Here is a 25,007-nt window from a genome sequence, read left to right as displayed (position 1 = left end):
GCTGTAGAGCCGGCGTTTGTCTGTAGACACTTCCGTGGTCATGTGGCCGGCATGACTAAATGGAATGCTGTTACCTGCCCACCAAAGCGGTACCTATTAATCTACTCACATTTGCATGTTTTGGAACTGCTAGGTCGGCAGGAGCTGGGATTAGCAACGGGAGCTCACCCCGTCACGCGGATTCGAACCACCAACCTTCCAATCGGCAAGCTCAGCAGCTTAGCGGTTTAACCCGCAGCGCCACTGCGTTTTCCCTACTGATCTGATATTTGCTGCCATGTTTTTGATCTTGTATACCAAAAGCACTCATACTTGACTTTTACAATGCCCTGCTATCTGCAAAGACTTTACACTGTACAGAAAGATAGTATCTTCTGCTTTTTTAAAATTCTGAGTGGTTTAACTCTCATCATGAATAAAACGCAGAGACACAGTATTGTCATGAGTGCCGTTGAGCTGAAGACATCAGCGCAATGGCACACATGACAATAACGAGGAAACAGGGGAAGGGGCTCAAGATAAGCAGCCATCAACTCACAAAGACGAAAGAAGAAGATACAATGGCTAAGCGGATCGCGAGGCACACCCAAGCTGTTAGCGCTAGCGCAACGGAGATCGCCCAGCTGACAGCAATCACCGGATGAATAAGGAAACCGATGATGGGCGATCCTGGAGCGCCAGCGGGGCCTCGCAACCCCTCACCTACCGGCAAGACAGCATGTGGGACAAAGGGGGGGCGTAACCTCGACGTAACCTCGAGTGAGGGGGCGCTGACCGGCGCGGGGTATTTAAACCCCGCACCGGTGCGCTCCTGTCACTCTCAGCTTTTTTCTACAACTGTAACTACGCTATGAATAAACCAGAGCCTGCTTCAACTGAACCAGTGTCTGCGTGTTACTCGGCGGTAGGCAGTGCATGACAAGTATTTTCACAAAGTAGGCCGTTCACAGTGTGCTTGTAGGACTAGAAACCTTTTGATTTTCTCTCATAGCAATGAACAAAACATGTTAATGTTTAGTTTGATTTAAGCTATTATTTGAAAACCTCCATGTCAGATAGTACTCAGTTAATTGCTTGCGTAGCTATGAATATATTTAATGTATTGCCTTTGACTATCCAAAAGTGTTAAATCCTTGTTTGGTTTTGCTTTCTTTATTGATGGACAATGTCAGTCACAATCCACATAATATATGCCCTTTTAAAGCATAACTAAGCATAGAAGCAGTTTCTCACTGCAAATTATTGGAGGTTGCACAGTGGAACTTGTGATAATGCGTCAAATTCTTTTGCTAACTATTATTTATGTAATCGACATAACTCGAAACATTCCCCATCTTGGTCTTAAATATAAAATTGCCTTTCATATTTCAATTTGGCAGATGACATCCTGCTCCTGTGTTCCTATTTTCTGGGCTATATTTTATTTACAAACAGTAGATGAAAAGGGTCAGGTTACAAAGGATTCTGGTAAAACCTAGGTAATTTTTAATATAATTTGTTAGTTGCTATTTTCTCCTAACCATCAAGGTTGTATTATTTTAGAAAAGAGTCTGTTCTCCTATGAATATCAGTGCAGAAGCTAATTAACAATTGAATTATACAATATCATTCTGGTGTTTTTTTTAAAAAAAAACTGCACAAAAGTTTGCATTTAAATAACTATTTAAATATGTATTTTGTACATAGCCTCAAAATACAAATCACTGAATACATTTCCCCTCCAAAGATGAATTCATATACACATTTAATTTCAAAAATAGACATTTCTTTAAAATGCATTTCAGTATGTGTCTTTTGAGCTGTGATGCATTATGACATTTAGAAAAGCCTGAAATCTGATAGATGATTTGTTCCAATCCATACATCAGCCTCTGAGGTTCAGATCAGGTCACATGGTACCAATCATATTCTGCCTACACCTCCTACCATCCATTTGTACTTGCTGATTTACAAGGAAACAAAATAGATGAAACAAAATGGAAATGACTTGGGCCTGATATATTTGGTAGTGAAAAATAGTTTCATTTCTAATCATAGCGAACAGGGGAAAGAACTGTAATCATTCTTATAGGCAAGAACACCTTTTTTTATTGCAGAAAAAAGATTTCCCTCTTGCCCTTGCTATAGGAGTATGGAGATACTTCAAGCTATTAAGCTCTGCTTTTCCCCCTCCCAACTCACCCTGGGGTCAAAGTTCTTGCTGAAAAAGTTCTGCAGGTTTCCTCATCTCTCTGTCCCAAGCAGCACCATAACACCAACCTCCAACCCCTCTTTACTACCGCATATTTTAAAATGGAGAGCAGGAAGGAGGACAGAAGTGCCAATAGTGAGAACACAAGATGGAAATCCTTGCTACTATTTCATTACTCCTACAAGGGGAGAAGATTTGGTGAGCAATTTGGCACTGAAGAAGCCAAGAAATGGCAGTTCAGACATTTTCAATCAATGAAATTGGTTCTAAACTTTTCTTTCTTTCTTTCTTTCTTTCTTTCTTTCTTTCTTTCTTTCTTTCTTTCTTTCTTTCTTTCTTTCTTTCTCCTTTCTGGCTATGCTTTACTTTTATCTCCCTTTCGGTCCCCTTTTCCGGAGAGATGGGCAGTGATAGAAATTTGAAAAATAAAATAAAATAAATAAATAAATAAAAATCTTCCTTTTTTTGCCCCCAGAAATTGTAATTCTGAAGAGAGTCCCAAAGGTTTTATTCATTATAACTAATTCAGGTACTGTATGTTTTAATTAAGAGTAAACAAATAGAAAAACAAACAAACAAAAGCTGCTAGTCAAGCCTAATAATAGCTAGGATGAACAATTTTATTCTTCAGGAATAAGAAGAAGGGACAGAGGTAATACAACCCCTTCTCTGCTCACTAAGTGGCATGTATGCATTCATGCCCATGACACTATTCCATTTTGGGATGAGAGTTATGCCAAGCACAGAAAGAGAGAAGTAATGAGCAAAATAAATTAAAAGAAGATAAAAGAAAAGGAAATCTACCTAAATCTTGTCTACACCAACAACATTTACTATACTTCTCCATAGTTTCTGTGCTTTTTCTTGGTTTCACCATCATGTATATACTAATTTCCTTTTGTTCTTTAAACTTCTCACTTCTTTTTGAGGATTTCACCATCCAGCCATGATTTTCTCAGTCTTCCCCCACTCTTAACTCTTTCATTCTTTCCTGATATATTTGTCTTGCAATTCAATCCATATTCATACTCTCTCTAACCACCTCAATGAACTTCTTCATATTGGTCACTTTTTAAAATTTGAGCTAGATTCATTCAGTACCCATTCATTCTTGTCCAAATCTCTTTTTCTTTTATCTACCACAGGTACGTCTTCAGGATCCCATTTCCCATACATTCAATTTGTATGTGGGTGTGCTTTCAAGTTAGTTTCTGACTCCTGGCAGCTGCCTGGACTAGTCCTTGAGTTTTCTTGGCAAGGTTTTTTGTAACTGGTTTTATATTGCCTGCTTACTAGGGCTGAGAGAGTGACTGGCCCAAGGTCACCCAGCTGGCTTTGTGCCTAAGGTGGGACTAGAACTCACCGTCTTCCGGTTTCTGAACCACTGATGCCTGAACCACTACACCAAACTGGCTCTACACATTCAATTTACTTTAAGTTTTTCCTTATATATCCAACTCTTACTTCTATATACAAAATGGGCATAAACATATCCTTATAAAGAGCCATTTCCCCCTCTTTTGACAAAAGTTAATTCCTTGCAACCAACCACATATTACCTCTACCTTTCCTTCAGCATTTAAAGATCTTAAAATTTCTCCATCTATTTTCTGCTTTTTAGTGAAAATTCTGCCAAGATACACAAATACACATATACTATAACTTTTCACCATTTACATTTAACTTTCAATTGTTTGCTACATTTCCCCTGTAAAACACAACTAACTTGGTCTTCAATAAATTTTCAAGTCCATACTCCTTATTGTATAATACTATATATATAACTTCCACCACAAATCATTCGTATAATGAACCAGCAATATGGCTTCATCTAAACCAAAAGTACATATATTTATGTTCCCAACCAACACATCTCTAACTTTTAAAAGAAGAGACAGACTACGTTGCCAGTCTTAGTCATATCTGTGATGTAGGTAAAGACAATATTAGTGAGTCCAGAGACATTTTGGCCAGTATGCCAAAGGGTCAACCAAAGCTTAATTTAATAGGAAGCATACTCATGCTATTCTGGGCAAACTAAGAGACCAGTTTACAAGTCAACATCCTGTTGCCCTTCTCCCATCAACTAGCAAGTACCTGCTGTGTATTGATATATTTAGAATACAAACTAAATCATAATGTGATTTAGTTTTGGTTTAGAGAGTTACATGATGTCAGCCATTGTGGTTTGTTTTTATGATTTAGTGCAAATTGTGGACTAAGCCATTATCATGGTTAAGTAAATCATGGCATACTTAACCACACTTATTTACTGATTCTATTTGCATATCATGCCAAACTTGGTTTTATTCTTACAGTGTTTTTTATAGTTTACTGACCTGAGGGAATCCAGCCCAGTTGGTCAGTCAATGATTCAATGTATTGCGTAAATTCAGAAAATGGGTTAATTCTGTAACAAAATTTTGTGCATATTTTTGGTATTTAGGCATGAAATACCTAAATATTGGAGTTCTCCTTCCGAGAAGAAAGGACAAAATAGCGCTGGCAATGGCCATCTTAGCATTGATAAAGCAAGCCTGTCTGAAATGAAAGTAGCAAGGGTTCTAATCAGGAAAGGAATAAGCTTCTTGGGATAAGCAATTAACTGTGTGAAACCAAGGCTCTCTTTAAACAAACTAATACAATCCTCTGAGGTTCAAGAACAGATGGAACTCATTAAGTCAAAGTTCTTCTGCAGGTAGGAAACAACATTAGAGGCACCCAAACAATTTTATAACCTGTATTGTAGCAGCACATTCAAAAAGCTGCAGCAAAATGGTCTATCAGATTTGTGAGAGCAGAAAAAATTCTGAGGCTTATATTATCACTACTCTTAACTACGCCTGTCTTCAGTTGACTTCAGGCTGTTGCCTTGTATATTGTTCTCTTAAACCTTTGAAATAAATGCCTTCCTCAAAAGCCTAACACTGAAGTATATACATAGTCTGGGAGCAGTGGTATCCAAGGTGCCTTCTGTATTCAAGCAGTTAAATGTGAACAATTTCACTGAATGTTTGAGCATAAATCCAAGTTGCAACATGCCAATATGTGGCCCATCTCAGACTTATACCTGCAGATGTATCTTGCAGGTTGTTTTTGTCTCTTCCAGGTCAGTAGAGATCTGTAGTCTGTCTGGATATAAAGATCCCTTGAGATTACTGTTCTTCTGCCTTTTCACTTAGATGTCTCTAGGCAGAACTTTATGATCTATGATTCATCAGCCTAATGAAAGCAAACTCTGACTATGACTTGCTCCGTACTGGCCTATCGGGAGTCCCAGCAGAAGATTCTCTTTCAGTGAGTTTTTTTTTCATTATCTGCGGAAAGTTATCTGCAGATACATATAAATCTGGACTACCATTAATATAAGAAAGCTCAAGAGATCACACATGAACATACACAACCCCAAGATCCTACAATTTTTGAAGTGGAATGGAAATATAGCCAACATGCCCTCTAAAGAAAGGTAAGCAAACATTCTTAAAGAAAAAAATATTATGCAAATTTCCACACAAATTCCATTAGTGTCTTTTTTAAAAATCTTGATGAGGCTTATTTCTGATTTCAGCAGGAACACTCTTGAGTAATATCATCTTTCAGCTTGCCAATAAACCCCTCATTGCATCGTGCATTGATAGCATTCCTGTAAAATCTAGGCAAGTGCAGTGCAAAACAAGTGGATCCTGCAACTCTGCGGGACACATGCTAAGAGAAACATCAATTCCTCTTCATGTTGAAAGCCTTCAACATATAAATGCTTCATATAGACAATTAAATAGCTCATCTGAAACATGTACCACCTTTTAGTAATGTTATAACAAGCGTGCATAGTGCTGTTCATAACTTGTCTCCATGCATGAATGTGTACAGAGCCTTGATTACATTCTGCTGGTGAATATCCCACTTGTTTTTATTTTATATGTCAGATTTTTTGATTGATTATGTGCCATCAAGTTGTTTTCAACTCCTAACAGCCACATAGATTTTCCCCATGACAATCTATCCCTAACATGGCCTTTCAGGTCTTCCAATAGTGCACTCAACACCACCATAACTGAGTCCACCCACCTTGCTGCTGGTCGTCCTCTTCCTCTCTTTCCTTCTACGTTTCCCAGCATTACAACCTTATCCAGAGAGCTGGGTCTTCTTCGCATAATGTGTCTGAAGTCTGAAGTAGGATAATTTGAGCCCGGTCATTTGTGCCTTGAGTGAGAATTCTGCATTAATTTGTTAGATGATCCATCAATTTGTTTTCTTGGCTGTCCACAGCATACTCAGGTGTCTCCTCAGAACTCCCGTTTTAAATGTGCCTCTAAGCATGTACAGAATACCTTAAAATACAGAACAGCAGATAGTCTTCCTCTTTCTACAGGATTTGTTTTTGTTTGGAATGTTTCTGGCCTTTTTCTGAAAAGCCTCCCTTCCCTGCCAAGATCCTTGTTCCAAATTGTAAAATTATTTAACTACATCAGTAGTGGTGTCCTTCTGGAGCAGTTTCTTAATCATTACCTATAATATACAAGGATGTAAATAACCTCCCACCCCAAGCCCTACTACAATAGGAGTGTTTGCCTTCTTTATCACGTTAAATAAACAGCAAATACTTCCAGGGGTGAAAGTGCCCAGAAATATAAAAATAAAAAATAAAAACAGAAGAAACAAAAGGCCAGCTTATTTGTTTGATAAGCTGAAGGAAGGCAATGCATGCTGCAACTGAGGCTTAGCAATATCTACTTTAAGAAGTCATGAGCATTACCATGGTTTGTTGTTGTTGTTAGTTGTCGTCGAGTCGTTTACGACTCGTGGTGACCCTATGTATAACAGAACGAAATGCTGTTCAGTCTTGCACCATACGCCTGACTATTACCATGACATTACCATGGTATTCATACCAAAATATATGCTTTTCATCATCTGAATTCAATTGCAGCAATCTGATAGGAAATCTATATCTTATGATGAGCCAGGCATGAGATACACCTGATTTTTCCTTTTAACAACTTTTCACTTGCTCTAATGCTGAGCTTCCAAACAGGCTGGGAAATATTTCAGAAAACTCCAATTATGCATTCATACAGTACATACCCATCACATTGTTCTTTTTTAGGGTAAGCAGCGTTATACAAACCACAGAAAGAGAGCAGTAATAGTAAGCCCAAGAAATTAATGGCATAAGATAAAAAAGGATATATACCAACACTATACAGTATACCTTTCCATACCTTTCTATTCTGGTGTCTACCAGGATTTATTGATTTGTTGATTGACTGAGATTGATTTATACATTGCCTTTTGTTCCTAAAACTTCTCACTTCACTTCTGGTCTTACCCCTTCTCACAAGCCATTCATTCCTCCTTCATATATTTGTTTTGTCATTTGGTCATCATTCATTATTTCTCTGTGACTAAATCATCTAAACTAAACCATCTCAACACCAATCACTCTGTCACCTGGCTCTTGAGCTCAGGCCAGTCTCTCCTTCTTCATTGGACAGATTCAGCTGTTGAAGCATCATTTTTTACAGGTCTTCTATATACAAAAGATGAATATGCCTTGGTTTCTTTGCACCGCCCCTTTATAGTAACTGCTTTTTTTTTTTTAGATCACCAGACAAATGGCATCCAAAAGCATCATGGAGGTAGCATTCTACAAACAGCAATTATTTTCTGAATAAAGCCATCCTAGGAGGACAGGTGTTGCTACAGTATTTTTTACCAAGTACCATTAAAGATCTGAGATCTAATATCATGTAATCTACAAAGAGCTTTTCATAGTCCTTTGCAGCTCATACACTTAAAATACTTTCAAGGAAGAAAATATAAAATCTTTGACTTCAATTCCTGGTCATTCTACAGATTTAGATTTGTATCTTGCTTTTCCTCAGGACCTCTAGGTAGCATACAGTATATTGTATTCCTTCTTCCCATTTTCCTCCCAACAGTTCTGTGAGGTTCCTTGCGCTGAGGGATAAAATCACCCACTAACTTTTATACATGAGTATAGGCTAGAACACCTTAAGACTTTTAACATACTGGCTCTTGCCTAGTTTTCTACACAATTTTCCCTGGTATGCACATTTTGTATCCTAAAGTGTAGATATATTGACTTAAAATTATTGTGTGCAGCAGTGCATTGCAATATTTGGAGAAGTGAAACATCCAAAGGACAGCTCTATTTTGATCCACATATTAGTTTGGGAGTTGAAAATTAAGTCTGTTCACTTAAACATGTGGACAAAATTAATTTTTTGCCATCCCTAAAGGCAGGTCTCTGGGGGTTTTGTTGTCAGATGCGTGCTTTTCATAAGGTGTCACTTCAGCAGCACAGTAGACTGCAGAAAAGTAGCTCTCATCTATGCAGTATATAAAAAGATAAGTGCATTTGCTACTGCAATAAATACTACTTTGATAAACAATAAAACATCATAAAACAAATTAAAGTTACCTTGTAAAATGGAAAATAAAAGACAAATTCTCTACTATAAGTTTGTGCAGAATGAACTGCTGGCATAGATTTTAACAAACCAGTTAATAACAACTTTGTTGTTTATATTATAAATTTGAAACTATTATAAATCTGAAACAAAGCAGTAAGGAATAAATCTAGCAACACATTGTAAAACATAGTTGTTACTGCTGCAGTAAACCAAATCTTAAACCTCATATCAGCTGTTGAGAAGTTTAATTATTAATTTTTTTAAAAAAATACCCTATTTATTATTTTTTCAGTGCTCTGTAAAGTGCATCATAATCATAACCATAACCAACAAAACACAGATCAATCGAAGAGAATATCTGTAGCTCAGGGTTGAACTGTGGAGTCCTTGTTACTCTCTGAGCCTTGTTGTTTTCTTGCAGATGTTCTGTTCTGCCCTCAAACACCTAAAGACAGACCAAACTATCATCATCCTCCCATCAGACAAAGGCCGCGCCACCATCATCATGTTCAGATAACAATATATACAAAAGGCCAAAGAATTACTTGAGGACAAAGAAACCTACACCCCAGTAAACACCAATCCCATACAGAAGCTGGACAACCAGGTCAAAAGAACACTTAACAACCTTACCAAGAAAGGCCAAATTACAAAAGAAGAACAGAGGCGGATGAAAAACAGTGGAACCACCCTCCCATGCTTGCTTCTACAGGCGCCCCAAAATACACAAGCCTGGCATTCCACTTCAGCCAATTCTATCATTACCAGGGACTCCCACATACAACATAGCTAAAGAGCTCACAAAGAAACTTGGGCATCTCACAGAGGAGAGTGAATACTCTATCAACTCCTCACTACAGTGCCTCCAGAAAATCAAACACTTAAAAATAGAAGAAGATGAAATTATGGTGTCATTTGACGTTACAGTGCTCTTTATGTCCATAGACCCGGCATTAGCGAAAGAATCCATGGCTGCAGTTCTGTGCAACACAGCTGACTTAGCCAAATGCACCAAAATAGAAATACCCAGGATAATGGACCTCATCGACCTCTGCCGCACCGCACAGCCCTAATAAATATTAGTCCTATTTTGTCATCCCCTGGATTAGCTTCTGTAGTCAATTCGTTAGCTATCACTTTTCCAAACTACACATGGGAAAGAGGGAAAAATATATTCAAATGCATATTAAGATTGCATTCCATACTATTTACCCAACAGTAGAATCAATGTATTTATGATACGGTACCTACTTCAAATAATAGTTCTCTAGAGAGTGGTTTAGATCATGGAATTTTCAGGCTGTGGAACTTGTATGTTTGTTTTAAAATTCCCAGAACCCTTGGTCAAGAGACAAATGTATTTATTTAATTTATATGGCTGCCCATCTCAAGTATATGACTCTGGGCAATAGCAATAATTGAAAACAGAATTTAAAAAATGTAACAACATTATAAATAACATAAATTACAGCTGGGAAAAACAACCAACAGCAACAATTAATAATTATTTGCAACAGTTAATACAACAGTTAATAAAAACTGTTATGAGTTGTCATGGGCACAAATGTCCTTGGGGGAGGGGAGCTTCTGAATGACAGCTGATAAGCCCTGCCCTTTCTGCATACCTTCGAAAAATTGCTATGGGTGCCCCTGGTTCCATTCCACTGAACTGTTTTTTTTTCCTTTAGCCTCTCACAAAACCCCATCACGTTCTTGCAGAACCATAGAGTTCCATAGACCACAGTTTAAAAAACCTTGGCTTAGATAATTGGGCAGAAGCAGGGTGAATTGGCAGTACAAAAAGATAATCAAGGATAAACTTCTCTTTTCCTGCTTGGCCTGGCTAGTTGTATCTGATTTCTCTGATAATGCAAAGAATCTTGGGATACATTCTACTTTTTTTCCCCGGCAAGTTTTTCCTTATGGTTAACCTTGCCTGTATCCTGTTCCCTAGCTCTAGATTCATGCTCCTTCTTCCCTTTATCTGTAACAGCAGTCTCAGTTAAGCCTGGTAAATCCAACATCTTTTCCCTGTTTGCATTCATTTCTCCGATTTCAAAAGATAAAACAAGCAACAGTTAACTCATTTGGCAATTTCAAAAAAATTCTGTTTCAAGTACAGAATAATCAAGGATTGGTATATTTTTCAACTGGTAACCAGGACAGTACTAGAAGGGGACCAACATCTAATAATGGTGATGATTTTCAAGTACTGCTCTTAGTGCAATAGAATGATTGCCATATACATTTCTAACAGCTCTGCAAGCAACTTACCGGAACAAGAAATTTTTTAATTTCTTCCAAGGCATGACTCATCCGTGAATAAGCTTCTCCAGGAGGGGCAAACACTTCAATTAATACATGTAGTTCATCACTCAAGTGTGCATATTTGGCTTCCCCACTTTTTCTTAGTTCTTCTTCCTGTGGAGAAGAGTATTTTTATAAATCACTTTGCATTGATTTAACATTTTCAGAGTAGTAAACCAAAGGTCATAATCTAGGCAGACTTTCAGTACAGTGAGGCCCTGTGAGAAACAACAAAATTCTTGTATAAATTACTTGAGGATCTGGAAATCACTTTGTGTGAATAATGAAAAGTAGCATAATTAATATCTGCAACAGATTTTAATCAATAAAGCAAAGAATAGTTAATGCCTCACAGGGTGCTGAAACTTCATGTAAATGCAAAAAATCCCATTTCTAAAAAAAAAAATCCATTCAGATTTCTTTCACCAGTGTACCTGATGTTACAAACTGAAAAATATATCCCAAAGTACTATTTATTTTGTTTTGTTTACATACGACTGTTCATCCCAACAGAGTCATTCACAGAATATTTTTGTAAAAAAAGAAACGAACTAGAAGAAACAATTATCAGTAAAATATCTTAACAGACACTTTAAAAATAACAGCATTCATTGCAATATCTAAAAGCATTTATCAAAACTACTCTTCTCTAGAAAGTCAACCACTCTGGGAGAAAAAAAATATATTTTGGCTGTTGTTCTGGATACACACTGGAGCAAAGGGAACTCAGCCAAAACTTCTGAAATATGCAAGCCTTGGCAATTTGGTATTATCCCTAATCTTTTGTTGCAGGTGCTTAGACAGAAAACCTGGTTTATATTTTCTCCATACTGTCCAACCCAATGCAATCTGTATCATGGCCAATGTATATCCATAGAATAATAATCAGATGCTGAGCTCAACTCTAGGACATCTTTACCTTATGCAGATTTCTTGACACTTTTATGTTAAATACAAATTCTGGACTAGATGTTCCACTAGAAATATGGAAAGAAAGAAATCCTCTCCTCTGAAGCACTAGTGAAGGCTTTCTCTTGCCGTTTCCCATATAATGGGAAATTTATCTCTAGCACCACAAGTCAATTGCTGTGACATTTTGCAGGAGTGGGGACAAGTGCCAGCCTTTCAGGCACTTAAGAAAAAAACAAAGAATCATGGTGGCAATTTCTGCCTATGGAAAAGCTATTCACAAACTGCTCTCTTTCCTCACCAAGGGGAAAAAAAATCAAATGAATTTTTAGACATTATTTATATTCATATATTTTCCTGCACAGAGAAATGTGTGTCAGCTATCCAATTTCTCTGTCTACATATTTGATGAAGAATTCTAAAAGGCCACTTGTACTAACTTCAGTTCTGGGTTGTTCATTATACAACCATAGAGCTTTACATCCTACCTGCTTTCCCTCAGTACAGCTAAATCCCAAAGCAAGACATTACGAATGAATTATACCCTTTGGTCTTTTACAGACTGGGAAGTGTGGCAGTTACAGAGGTTTCAGAATGTTGTAAAGATACGTAACAGCAAACAACACCAGCAGTAGCACCCTCTATCACTCTTAACAATAAAGAAAGCACAATAACCTCACAAAGAGAAATTCAGAAGACATTCTCAAACACTCTCAAAAGAAGGGAGAAGAAAAGACCCTCATTTACAAGAGATAACATTTTTCCAGAATTTCCAATGTTAATTTCATCTTGGGAGCCCAGAAAGGATAGAGTTATACTTCTATTTAAAATTCCACAGAAGATGAGCCCTTCTGTCCAGTAGAACAGGGACAATGCTGAAGTTCATCATCTGGTACTCATGCATCCAGCTCTGCTACTTTGTTCACTGTCTTTTGGGAATACAGCTTTGCTGAGCAAGAAGGAACTACACCATCCTGCAAAGTAATGTGGGAGAAACGTGAGAAAGGGGAGACTGAGAGTAGAGAGACTGAACCTACCATCGTGAGCTACAGTAGTTCTTCTGCCATATTGTTGAGGGTTTTTTTCCTACAAAAAAGGATCCCTGGGATTTAATTTCTAATTCAGTATTGAAGAGTGCTTTGAATCTCCCCACCTCACCTCATTTAAAAAGTCACATGCATCCTTTTAGACAGCTCACTGAATGAATTGATGTCAGGGGACTGGAATCAGCAAGCCATATGTTACTGAAGTGATTTCAAGGGTTCTTCATGGCCTTGGGGACATTCTCCAACTCCTTACTGTTTTTTGCCAGCTCTTCAAATCAGGTGTGATGTGAGAAAATCCAAATATGATTAAAACTTCCATCCATAGTTTTTGTTCATGAACCAAAACAGATTAAATGAACTGAAAACTGAAGAACAGAGCTGACCTTATATAGAAAAAAGTATTTAGTACAGAAGAATTATATTCCTTTGGTTCTCTATACTCCTGGGAATTAATTTTTAGATATACCATTTTGCCAATAAGTATGTTTTGAAAATGTTGGCCTTTACCATGTTTCAAATAGCAATTAATAGAGCTGCTATACGGCAGTGATTCCTGGCTCTTAGAATTTTTAGCATTTAGATAAATTTCAGGCTGTTTCTTCAGGGAAGAAAACTTCAAGACTGGCATTGCTAGAAAATCCAGACCCTACAGGTCTCTAGGTTCACTGAAAATCTCAAACTAATAGAGGAAATAATGTTTCTTGATCTATCACCACTCCTCCATAAAGGTGGCACTAACTACACTTCAGAATTTCATGGCCCATGGAATGTTTCAACAGATTTTAGCTCAGTAGTAAAACAATATTCTCCTATAGTTAACCTAGCAGTGAGATCTTCCTTTATTAAGAATCTCACCTCCCTTGTACATAACAGGATTTTTGCTTGATTTTGGATACTCTGAATTGATTTTACTCAGACTTCATCCATTTTAACTGCCTCATTCAATGTTTACTGCAACTCTCAAATACTCACAAAAAGGAGCCATGTTTTTCCTTGCAAAGGAAGAAGCAGTCATAGAAGAACTGCAAAATCCAAAGTACAAATAGTCCTCACTTAATGACTGCAATTGGGATTGGCAACTCCATTGCTATGTGATGCAGCCATTACGTGAAACATCACATGACCATGCTGGACTTATGATATCACTTCCGCTGCAGCTGTTAGGTGAATCATCTGCAGTCGTTAAGTGCAACATCGTGTGACTGCGACTTGTGACTTACTGCTGGCTTCTCCACTGACTTTGCTTGTCAGAAGCCAGCTGTGAAGCTTGCAAATGGCAATCAAGGGACCACGGGATGCTGTAACTGTCGTAAATGTGCACTGATTGTGAAGCGCCCGAACCACAATCATGTGACTGTGGGATGCTGCAACTATCATAAGTTTGAGGACCAATCGTAAAGCTACTTTTTCAGTGCTGTCATAATATTGAACAGTTGCTAAACAGAGCAGTCATTAGCCAAGGACTACCTGTAGTACTGAGTTCAGTAGGAAGGAGTGAAGTTTTTTTTTTCCATGTAACCTGTTTTGTTGTTCATTATTTTAAGATTTATTTTTACTCCTAATACAAAAAGAATAAACTATGTCAGCTCCAGAGATGGTCAGTTTTCCTCTGTTCTGTGGGCATTTCATGGTAATGGAAGGTTTTTGGTTCTGCAGAGTAAAATCTTTATTTAGACCATCTCCAGAATGCATCCCTTTTGCTTTCTTCACTGACAGAGTTCTACTAATGGAGAAATGATGGTAAGTCTGCTCAGTGCTCTTTCCATGAGTGGAGAAGATCCAAACAATACTGTGATTTATGGAATACTTAGGAATAATTAACATACATTTAAATGAACTTGCTTAAGTCTTGGTGAGTAAGAGCTTGAGTAGCAGAAAAAAAAGTCTGAGGTATAAAAGATTGCTAAATCTTTTCTACAGAACGTAAATCTGTTAGGTAGCCTTATATAAGGTATCATGTTTAAACTTCTTGATCATTCTGTTCATGGATGAAGCAATACATGGGTAAAGCAAAACAAAGAAAGGCTTCAAAAATAGTGTTCCTCATTATGAACTCAGGACTAACCAGTATTGCTGTAAGAGTCCCTCCTTGAGGGGGGAGATGGGCGGTGATAAAATTTGATAAATAAATAAATGAAATAAATTGCTGTAAAGACAGGAGAACAAGAGAGAAATATTGCCCAGAGCAATGCTGCCACTTTACATCTATTTGTGTTAAGTTGTTCTGGTAGACTACGTATGTGACAAGCTTTCTGAATGATAATGTCTGTCTGATGAGCCATGCAAAATTTGCAGGTTTTTCAGCCAAAAGTCTAAGAAAAGTGCAAGAAACTATGTCTGAAATTGATGTTACTACTAAATTCTGCATAACTTCAGAAGAGATCTCTCTCTCTTTCCTGTTGAGATCTAGCACATATTGATCCTATTTTTAACCAGAAACTGATTGTTCTGGATGTGTACTTATTAAGCATTCCATGGCATACAAAATAATAATTAAGTGTTCTACTAATGAGGTAGATGTAGCTATTAGGTATATCCAGAACATACAGTTTCTCAATTGACTTTGAAGTATTGTCCCTAAAATGTTATTCTTCATGGCTGATTTAAAACAAACCAGCATTAAGATGGAAAATACTGTATACTCTGCTCCCATTGCTACAAAATCCCTTCTGTGCTACTGGGAGACTCAGCCAAGTGTAGTTAATTTAAAAATCATGAATAAACAAGCCATAGTTTAGCCAATGTGTGTACTCAACCACAAAATCCCAGAGCCACAAAATCCCCACAAAATTCTCATGAAGCCACAAGCCACTAGCATAATTCTCCACTGGATCAAAGCCTTCTGTTGAGAAAAAAAACATCTCCATTCTTGGAAGGTAGTGTCTGAATCCAATTACCTGATTTAAAATACTGTACTATATCCCAATTCCCCTGGCAGAAATGATATTTTAAAAAATTTACAATTACAATGCATAGGTGTCAGCCTGTGATATTCAGAAAGGTCCCACCCTGATGACATTCAGAAAGTTATTGAAAATGGCTTGTCTCCCAGCCATGGGACCAGATAGGTGGTTGAGCCCCTGTAGCTTGTTTTATTGTCATTTATAGTATATCTTCTGAGCACTCACTATTTAAATAATTCCTACTTTTTTAATGTAAGTCCCCTAGAGGCAACCTTTAATAACTAAATAAACTAAATATATGAATAAATAATATAACAATAAATAGATATTTTATTAAAGTCACTGACCAGAATTGCAAACAGAAACACATTAAAAATAGAAACAAAACAAAACAAAATAAAATATTACAATTGGTGGTGGGTTCATTGGTGGACAATCAAAATCTACCTAATTTTAAAGGCAGCATAACAAAATTAGCTATGTTCAAAGAGACTGAGTCATACTGATCTGACAACAACAACTATACATTAAAAAGATCAGAATTTCCTGGGTGTTTTATCAGGTAGGGAGTTATAAGGCGAGACCTTGAATCCCTATAGAGGGTATATTTTTAAAAATTATTTTACTATTTATTATTATTTTAATAATAAATAGTAAAATAATACATTAAAATAATGAATAGCAAATAATAGCAAATAATTAAATAAATACATAAATAAAACCACTGCTCCTGTCCCAAAACAAATGGTCCTTAGCCCATTTTGACCCATGGATGGAAGAAGAGATGTAAGATCTGAAGTTTGGATCTACTACATATATGGCTTTCCAGTTTGTGGTTGTCTTTTTTGAAAAATTGGATTTTCTAGTATCTGTAATAAAATTTATTAAGAACTGTGTCCTTCAATCTCTGCCTAAGATTCTTCTGGTCCCAGTATTAGTTTGGCTGAAGCCTGACACATTGACAGACAGACTGGTGACAAAATATTTTGACTTTATATTCTAAAGTATGAGAATTTTTTTTAATTAAAGCCCTTTTTAAATATTGTACATCCACTTTCTGAATAAAATTGTCTTTGTTCTTATCCAAAACACACACATGTAATGTGATCTGTGGAGTCCTTGGTGCTCTCTGAGCCTTGTTGTTTTCTTGCAGACGTTTCATTGCCAGACTAGGCAACATCTTCAGTGCAAAGAGGGAGTGGGCCCTCCCTTCAGTTTATATACCTTGGCTTTCCCTGCTTGTGTTGGTAGGGGTGTTGTTCTCTCCTTGGGAGTTCTTTGATTGGGCTGTTGTTTGCTGCTTGGTTGATTGTCTGAGTTAATAGTACCTTGATTAGGGTGTATTGTGCTGTTTGATGGTTCATCTTGTGTTAATCCTGGTATTAATCTTTGCATATCTGGGTGTTGATTGCTGGCAAGGAGGTGTTCTGATCTTTTGGCTTTTCTATTGTCTCTTTTGAATGGCATGTAAATGTTGTTTACCTCTATATGTCTGGTGATGGCTGCTTTGTCTGAGTGCCAAGCTTCCAGGAATTCTCTAGCATTTTTGGATTTGGCTTGGTTTAGGATGCTCACAGTTTCCCAGTTGAAAGTATGTCCATGTGTTGTGAGATTAAGGAGTTCTCATCATGTCTTCTGACTGCTAGTTGGTGTTTGTGGATGCGCTCTGCTAGTCTTCTGCCTGTCTGTCCTACATAGTGGCTGTTACAGTCTTTGCATTGTATGTTGTAAATAACTCCTGTTTTTTCTTCTTGGGCTATTGGGTCGCTTAATATGTTTTGAAGAGTTTTAGTTGCTTAATGTGCTATGGTGATGCCATGTGGTTGTAACAGTCTGTTGGTGGTTTCTGAGATGTTTCTGATGTATGGCAGTGTTATCCTTTTCATAGTTTCCATTGGTTGGGTTGTAGTGGGTTGGGTGGTAAGGCACTTTTTGATAAAGTTGAGTGGGTATCCATTTTGTTGTAAGATGCTGTGCAGATGTTCTTTTTCTTTTTTCTGGTGTTCTGGGTTGCTGCAGTGTGTAAGTGCTTGTCTGAATAATGTTCTTACACAGCTTCTCTTGTGGGAGGTTGGATTGTTATTTTGGTAGTGGAGCACTTGGTTGGTGTGGGTAGCTTTCCTATGGACTTATGTTTCTAACTTACCGTCATTTCCTCTACTGATGAGGATGTCCAGGAATGGTAGTGAGTTGTTGTTTTCTTCCTCCCTTGTGAATTTTATTCCATTAAATATGTTATTGATGGTTTTGTGGGCTTCTTCCAGTTGTTTCTTTTGTATTATGACAAAAGTGTGTTCTACATACTGGATCCATACTTTGGGTTGTATGTGTGGGAGTGCTATCCTTTCCAGACGCTGCATTACGATCTCTGCTATAAGTCCTGAAGTTGGTGATCCTATGGGTGTTCCTTTGATCTGTTGGTATATTTCTCCATCAAACTGAAAGTAGTTGTAAGGCAGAGGTTGATGAGGTCCATTATTCTGGGTATTTCTATTTTGGTGTATTTGGCTATTAACTATTAACTCAGGCAATCAACCAAGCAGCAAACAACAGCCCAATCAAAGAACTCTCAAGGAGAGAACAACATTCCCACCAACACAAGCAGGGCAAGCCACAGTATATAAACTGAGAGCAAGGCCCACTCCCTCTTTGCACTGAAGATGTTGCCTAGTCTGGCAATGAAACGTCTGCAAGAAAACAACAAGGCTCAGAGAGCACCAAGGACTCCACAGTTCAACCCTGAGCTACAAATATTTGCTTTGATTGGTAATGTGATCTATCTGATAATTTACAGATTTAAAGATGGATCCCAATAGGTTGCCTGCCTAGTGTTTCCGCTGTAATAATCACATGAGCTTTTCTCTTCAGTGTAATACAATATCAGATCAATAAATATGAAGGAATTCATGCAACGAGTCATGAGATAAAGCTGAAACTGCTTTTGTAAATAATGTTATGTCCACCCCAAGGTCCCACCTGTAATAACGATAATATCAAGTTATGGTTTTATAACTGTAAACTAAAAACATTAGTTAAATCAAGCAAGACTTAAATTGCTTTGTGCAGAGCCAGTCCAAAACAATTGTCACCTGCGGGATAGCACAATATGGTACCATCATCTCATGTGTAGAAGCCAACCAGATAGTTGAATTTTGTAAGAGGACAGTAGGATAGTTTAAGAGAATCAGGACGAGCTTATCCTCCTGTCCTCTGCTCTAGTCTCCCAGCCTATGCTACTTTTAGTTACTGTTTCTCTCTGCCTAAATATAGGATAACCCTGACTTTCAGACGTCCCCTGTGAAATCCTTTAATAAGTTTTCCTTTTTCCTTCTCTCTATTTTTTTTTAATTTTTTAATTTATTTTTATTGCTTTTAAAATAATAACAGAAAAACACTAAAATAATTATAGTGTGAATACATACATTTTCAAAGTAGAAGAAAACTATGCATAAAAAGTGCTTGAAAACTGAAAAAATACACAATGGGAGAACATGTGGAACAAAGGCTTGAAATTCACTTTGAATTATAATCTAAAAGAGAATTTTTATAAAACGATGTATCATTGGTATTTAACACCTGATAAGTTGTCAAAAATGTATAGTTGAGTAACAAATGTTTGTTGGAAGTGTTCTCTTGGTGAAGGAACTTTTTATCATCTCTGGTGGACTTGTGAACAGCCTAAGAAATTCTGGGATCAAATATGTGGTATTATTCAAAAGATTCTTAAAGTAGATATATAGTTGAAGTCAGAACTATTTGTCTTGGGTTTGATGGACCAACAGCTTGAGAAGCAGCATGGGACTTTGCTTCTATACTGTTGGCAGAATGCTGGGAAAGCCTTTAGCCCAGGAGAGATCAGAAAAGTCACACACCAAGCATTTCTATAAAAATAATTTATTTACAGAAAGCAAACCAAAAGCAAAACATATTTAAAGGACTTAGCTCTCATTGAGAGCAAGCCTGGCTGACTACATGCCGGCAGAGAGAAAAAAAAGAGGAAGTAAGAACAAGTCCGGGCAGGTTTCCTCCCCCCAGGCAATTTGCATGAAGCACGTGAGAGGAGACAATCAAATACAACCTCTTCACCCAGCCAAAATGATTAGATACAATAGCAGTCTTAATTGTTAGTAGGAAAACCTCAACATATAGATGATAACAGCAGCAAGACTTTTATAGGCACAAAGATGGAAAGATCCACAAATCCCCACAATGGAAGAATGGATGGTTAAATTAATGGAATTGGTACAAATGGCCAAGTTAACAGCATTGATAAGAGAAAATACTGTGCCTGGATTTGTTTCTATTTGGAAACCACATTTGGACTGTTTGCTTGTATCGGAAAAAAATGAAATTTTGATTTGGGTTTTGATGATTAAATGTTTTGATTTTATAAAAATAATGTTACCTAAAGTTTAATTCTTCAGCAAAGGATCGTTACCTTGTCGTGGTGCTGGAGCTTGAGCACCTCAATGATGCCATGAGCTAAACCGTGAAGGGCCACCCAAGATGGGAAGGTCATGACAGAGAGTCAGACTAAATGCGATCCCTGGGGAAGGTAATGGCAACCCACCCCAGTATTCTTGCCGTGAAAACTAAATGGATCAGTACAACCAGAGATATGTCGGTATACCATCGGAAGATGAGACCCCCAGGTTGGAAGATGGTCAAAATGCTACTGGGGAGGAACAGAGGATGAGTTCAACTAGCCCCAGACGTGATGACGCAGCTAGCTCAAAGCCGAAAGGACGGCTAGCGGCCGACGGTGCTGGTGGTGAACGGCGAATCCAATGTTCTAAGGATCAACACACCATTGGAACCTGGAATGTAAGATCTATGAGCCAGGGCAAATTGGATGTGGTTATTGGTGAGATGTCAAGATTAAAGATAGACATTCTGGGCGTCAGTGAACTGAAATGGACTGGAATGGGCCACTTCACAACAAATGACCACCAGATCTACTACTGTGGACAAGAGGACCACAGAAGAAATGGAGTAGCCTCCATAATTAATAGTAAAGTGGCTAAAGCAGTGCTTGGATACAATCCAAAAAACGACAGAATGTTCTCAATTCAAATTCAGGGCAAGCCATCTAACATCACAGTGATACAAATATATGCCCCAACCACAAATGCTGAAGAAGCTGAAGTAGAGCAGTTCTATGAGGATCTGCAGCACCTACTGGATGACACGCCTAAAAGAGATGTTATTTTCATCACAGGAGACTGGAATGCTAAGGTGGGCAGTCAAATGACACCTGGAATTACAGGTAAGTATGGCCTGGGAGAACAAAACGAAGCAGGACATAGGCTGATAGAATTTTGCCAAGACAACTCACTCTGCATAACAAACACTCTCTTCCAACAACCTAAGAGACGGCTTTATACATGGACTTCACCAGATGGACAACACCGAAATCAGATTGACTACATCCTTTGCAGCCAAAGGTGGAGGACATCTATACAGTCAGTAAAAACAAGACCTGGAGATGACTGTAGTTCAGATCACGAACTTCTTCTTGCACAATTTTGGATCAGACTAAAGATATTAGGGAAAACCCACAGATCAGCTAGATATGAGCTCACTAATATTCCTAAGGAATATGCAGTGGAGGTGAAGAATAGATTTAAGGGACTGGACTTAGTAGATAGGGTCCCGGAAGAACTCTGGACAGAAGTTTGCAATGTTGTTCAGGAGGCGGCAACAAAATACATCCCAAAGAAAGAGAAAACCAAGAAGGCAAAATGGCTGTCTGCTGAGACACTAGAAGTAGCCCAAGAAAGAAGGAAAGCAAAAGGCAACAGTGATAGGGGGAGATATGCCCAATTAAATGCAAAATTCCAGAGGTTAGCTAGAAGAGATAAGGAATTATTTTTAAACAAGCAATGTGCGGAAGTGGAAGAAGATAATAGAATAGGAAGGACAAGAGACCTCTTCCAGAAAATTAGAAACATCGGAGGTAAATTCCAGGCAAAAATGGGTATGATCAAAAACAAAGATGGCAAGGACCTAACAGAAGAATAAGAGATCAAGAAAAGGTGGCAAGAATATACAGAAGACCTGTATAGGAAGGATAACAATATCAGGGATAGCTTTGATGGTGTGGTCAGTGAGCTAGAGCCAGACATCTTGAAGAGTGAGGTTGAGTGGGCCTTAAGAAGCATTGCTAATAACAAGGCAGCAGGAGACGACAGCATCCCAGCTGAACTGTTCAAAATCTTGCAAGATGATGCTGTCAAGGTAATGCATGCTATATGCCAGCAAATTTGGAAAACACAAGAATGGCCATCAGACTGGAAAAAATCAACTTATATCCCCATACCAAAAAAGGGAAACACTAAAGAATGTTCAAACTATCGAACAGTGGCACTCATTTCATATGCCAGTAAGGTAATGCTCAAGATCCTGCAAGGTAGACTTCAGCAGTTCATGGAGCGAGAATTGCCAGATGTACAAGCTGGGTTTAGAAAAGGCAGAGGAACTCGGGACCAAATTGCCAATATCCGCTGGATAATGGAAAAAGCCAGGGAGTTTCAGAAAAACATCTATTTCTGTTTTATTGACTATTCTAAAGCCTTTGACTGTGTGGACCATAACAAATTGTGGCAAGTTCTTAGTGGTACGGGGATACCAAGTCATCTTGTCTGCCTCCTGAAGAATCTGTATAACGACCAGGTAGCGACAGTAAGAACAGACCACGGAACAACGGACTGGTTTAAGATTGGGAAAGGAGTACGGCAGGGCTGTATACTCTCACCCTACCTATTCAACTTGTATGCAGAACACATCATGCGACATGCTGGGCTTGAGGAATCCAAGGCTGGAGTTAAAATCTCTGGAAGAAACATTGACAATCTCAGATATGCAGATGATACCACTTTGATGGCTGAAAGTGAAGAGGAACTGAGGAGCCTTATGATGAAGGTGAAAGAAGAAAGTGCAAAAGCTGGCTTGCAGCTAAACCTCAAAAAAACCAAGATTATGGCAACCAGCTTGATTGATAACTGGCAAATAGAGGGAGAAAATGTAGAAGCAGTGAAAAACTTTGTATTCCTAGGTGCAAAGATTACTGCAGATGCTGACTGCAGTCAGGAAATCAGAAGACGCTTATTCCTTGGGAGAAGAGCAATGACAAATCTCGATAAAATAGTTAAGAGCAGAGACATCACACTGACAACAAAGGCCCGCATAGTTAAAACAATGGTGTTCCCTGTAGTAGCATATGGCTGCGAGAGCTGGACCATAAGGAAGGCTGAGTGAAGGAAGATCGATGCTTTTGAACTGTGGTGTTGGAGGAAAATTCTGAGAGTGCCTTGGACTGCAAGAAGATCAAACCAGTCCATCCTCCAGGAAATTAAGCCAGACTGCTCACTTGAGGGAACGATATTAAAGGCCAAACTGAAATACTTTGGCCACATAATGAGAAGACAGGACAGCCTGGAGAAGATGTTGATGCTAGGCAGAGTGGAAGGCCAAAGGAAGAGGAGCCGACCAAGGGCAAGGTGGATGGATGATATTCTAGAGGTGACGGACTTGTCCCTGGGGGAGCTGGGGGTGTTGACGACCGACAGGAAGCTCTGGCGTGGGCTGGTCCATGAAGTCATGAAGAGTTGGAAGCGACTAAACAAATAAACAACAACAACAACATTTGTGTTACTGTTAATCTTTAATTTATATTTTTATATTTTTATAAAATTGTTATATAAAGGTAAATATTGTTAGGCACTTGAATGCTTGTCAGAACAAAAATGCAGATTATAATCAGTCAGATAATTAAAAATAGAAAGCATCTGCATACCTACTGCGGACCTTTAGCTGTAGAAAATATGGTTCATTTCTTTTTGTGTTCCCTTTTCCTAGTTGATGCAGTACAGATCTGCTAATGGAAGTTCCATATTATTACTGGATTAAAAAGTGCCCATTGGTTCCAGTCATTGATGTTCACATCCTAAATACATATTGTTACAGTATCATGAAAATAGAACTACAGATAGAAAGTTTAATTAATGGTGAGAGATTATATTTGGATAATATGCTTTTATATCTGTGTTGGAGAAGGTCAGAAGTCACTTTCTTTCTATATTTTCTATCGGTTTTTGCACTTTTATAGTTCCTTTTTTTTAGTTCTGTATTCTATCTTTTCTGTATTCTATCTTTTGTACTTTAATCACACTTTGAAAATCAATAAAGTTTAAAAGTAAAAAAAAAGTTACAATTCTATATATACTTATCTAATGGAAATTATATTCAAGTATGTATATATTAATTTCTCCTTCTGTGTAACTTGATCCACTATGAAGTCAGCTCAAATGAAAAAAAAAATCTACTAGGATTAAATCCATCCTAAAATAGCCTGAGAAGTCATTAGCTACTTTTACATGCTTTGGCACTATACACAATACAAAATTCAATTAAAATGCAGATGTGCTCATCACCAAGGAAGGCTGGTTAGACTTCAGATGAAAGGTTTGAAATTGTCTGAACTTTCTAACTAGTCACATTCTAATGTAATTTTCTATGATAAGAAGTTTTCCACTAGGAAAATAATTTCTGCTTTATTTGGGGAAGGCAACAGATTTTTGGTCACTGTTCTACTCATCTGAGTAGATCCTCTTGGCCTCCCAGAAGGCCATTAAGGTCTGTTGTTTTCCCCAATGTATGTGTGTCTATTTTGTGAATTGTTATAAGGGAGCTCAGTTTTCTTTGATGTACGTTATTTTAACTTTGTTTAATTATGGGTGTTCTTCTTATACTGACTTTGTAAATTGGTCATTAACCCCCAGGGTTATGGATTTAAGATAGGCAGCCATTAAATTTTCTAAATAAATAAATTCTAAATAATCATGAATGAACAATCCCCCTCAAAAAGCTGCCCCTTAGGAGGAGCCTTTGAAATCGTAAGAGATCTGTAGGAGATTGGGGGAAATAACCACACACTCCGCTTTGCATGGAGCTAGTCTGTATTTCTGACTGTAAGATATGCATGAATTGTTCCAATATGATTGCTGAGAAGAGCAGAACCCCTGAAAATAGCTGCAAGCCCTTTTCCATTTAGTATGATAAGGCTTAATACAAATTCAGACTGCACTGAAGACTGCGGCTTGGGACATTTAAGTATATTCACTTTATTTATTATCCGTAATTAATACCCTGTCTTTCTAGCTAATAGGAAGTTAAGTCAAGGAAACACTTCGGACATAATTCAAACACACAAATA

The 25,007-nt window shown here is 37.8% G+C and overlaps 1 protein-coding gene across 1 annotated transcript in view; it reads right to left on the bottom strand.

Annotated features, from left to right (window-relative positions):
• The window catches only part of KHDRBS2 (KH RNA binding domain containing, signal transduction associated 2), a 412,831-nt gene that overhangs the window by 189,060 nt on the left and 198,764 nt on the right, over positions 1 to 25,007 (bottom strand). Inside the window, exon 4 of the mRNA XM_063291122.1 lies at positions 10,903 to 11,049. Within this exon, the coding sequence (XP_063147192.1) occupies positions 10,903 to 11,049 (147 nt within the window). The remainder of the gene's footprint in view (positions 1 to 10,902; positions 11,050 to 25,007) is intronic.

Source organism: Candoia aspera, chromosome 1, assembly GCF_035149785.1.
Source record: "Candoia aspera isolate rCanAsp1 chromosome 1, rCanAsp1.hap2, whole genome shotgun sequence".
NCBI classification, from domain to species: domain Eukaryota; kingdom Metazoa; phylum Chordata; class Lepidosauria; order Squamata; family Boidae; genus Candoia; species Candoia aspera.
This window is presented reverse-complemented; position numbering and strand designations above follow the sequence as displayed.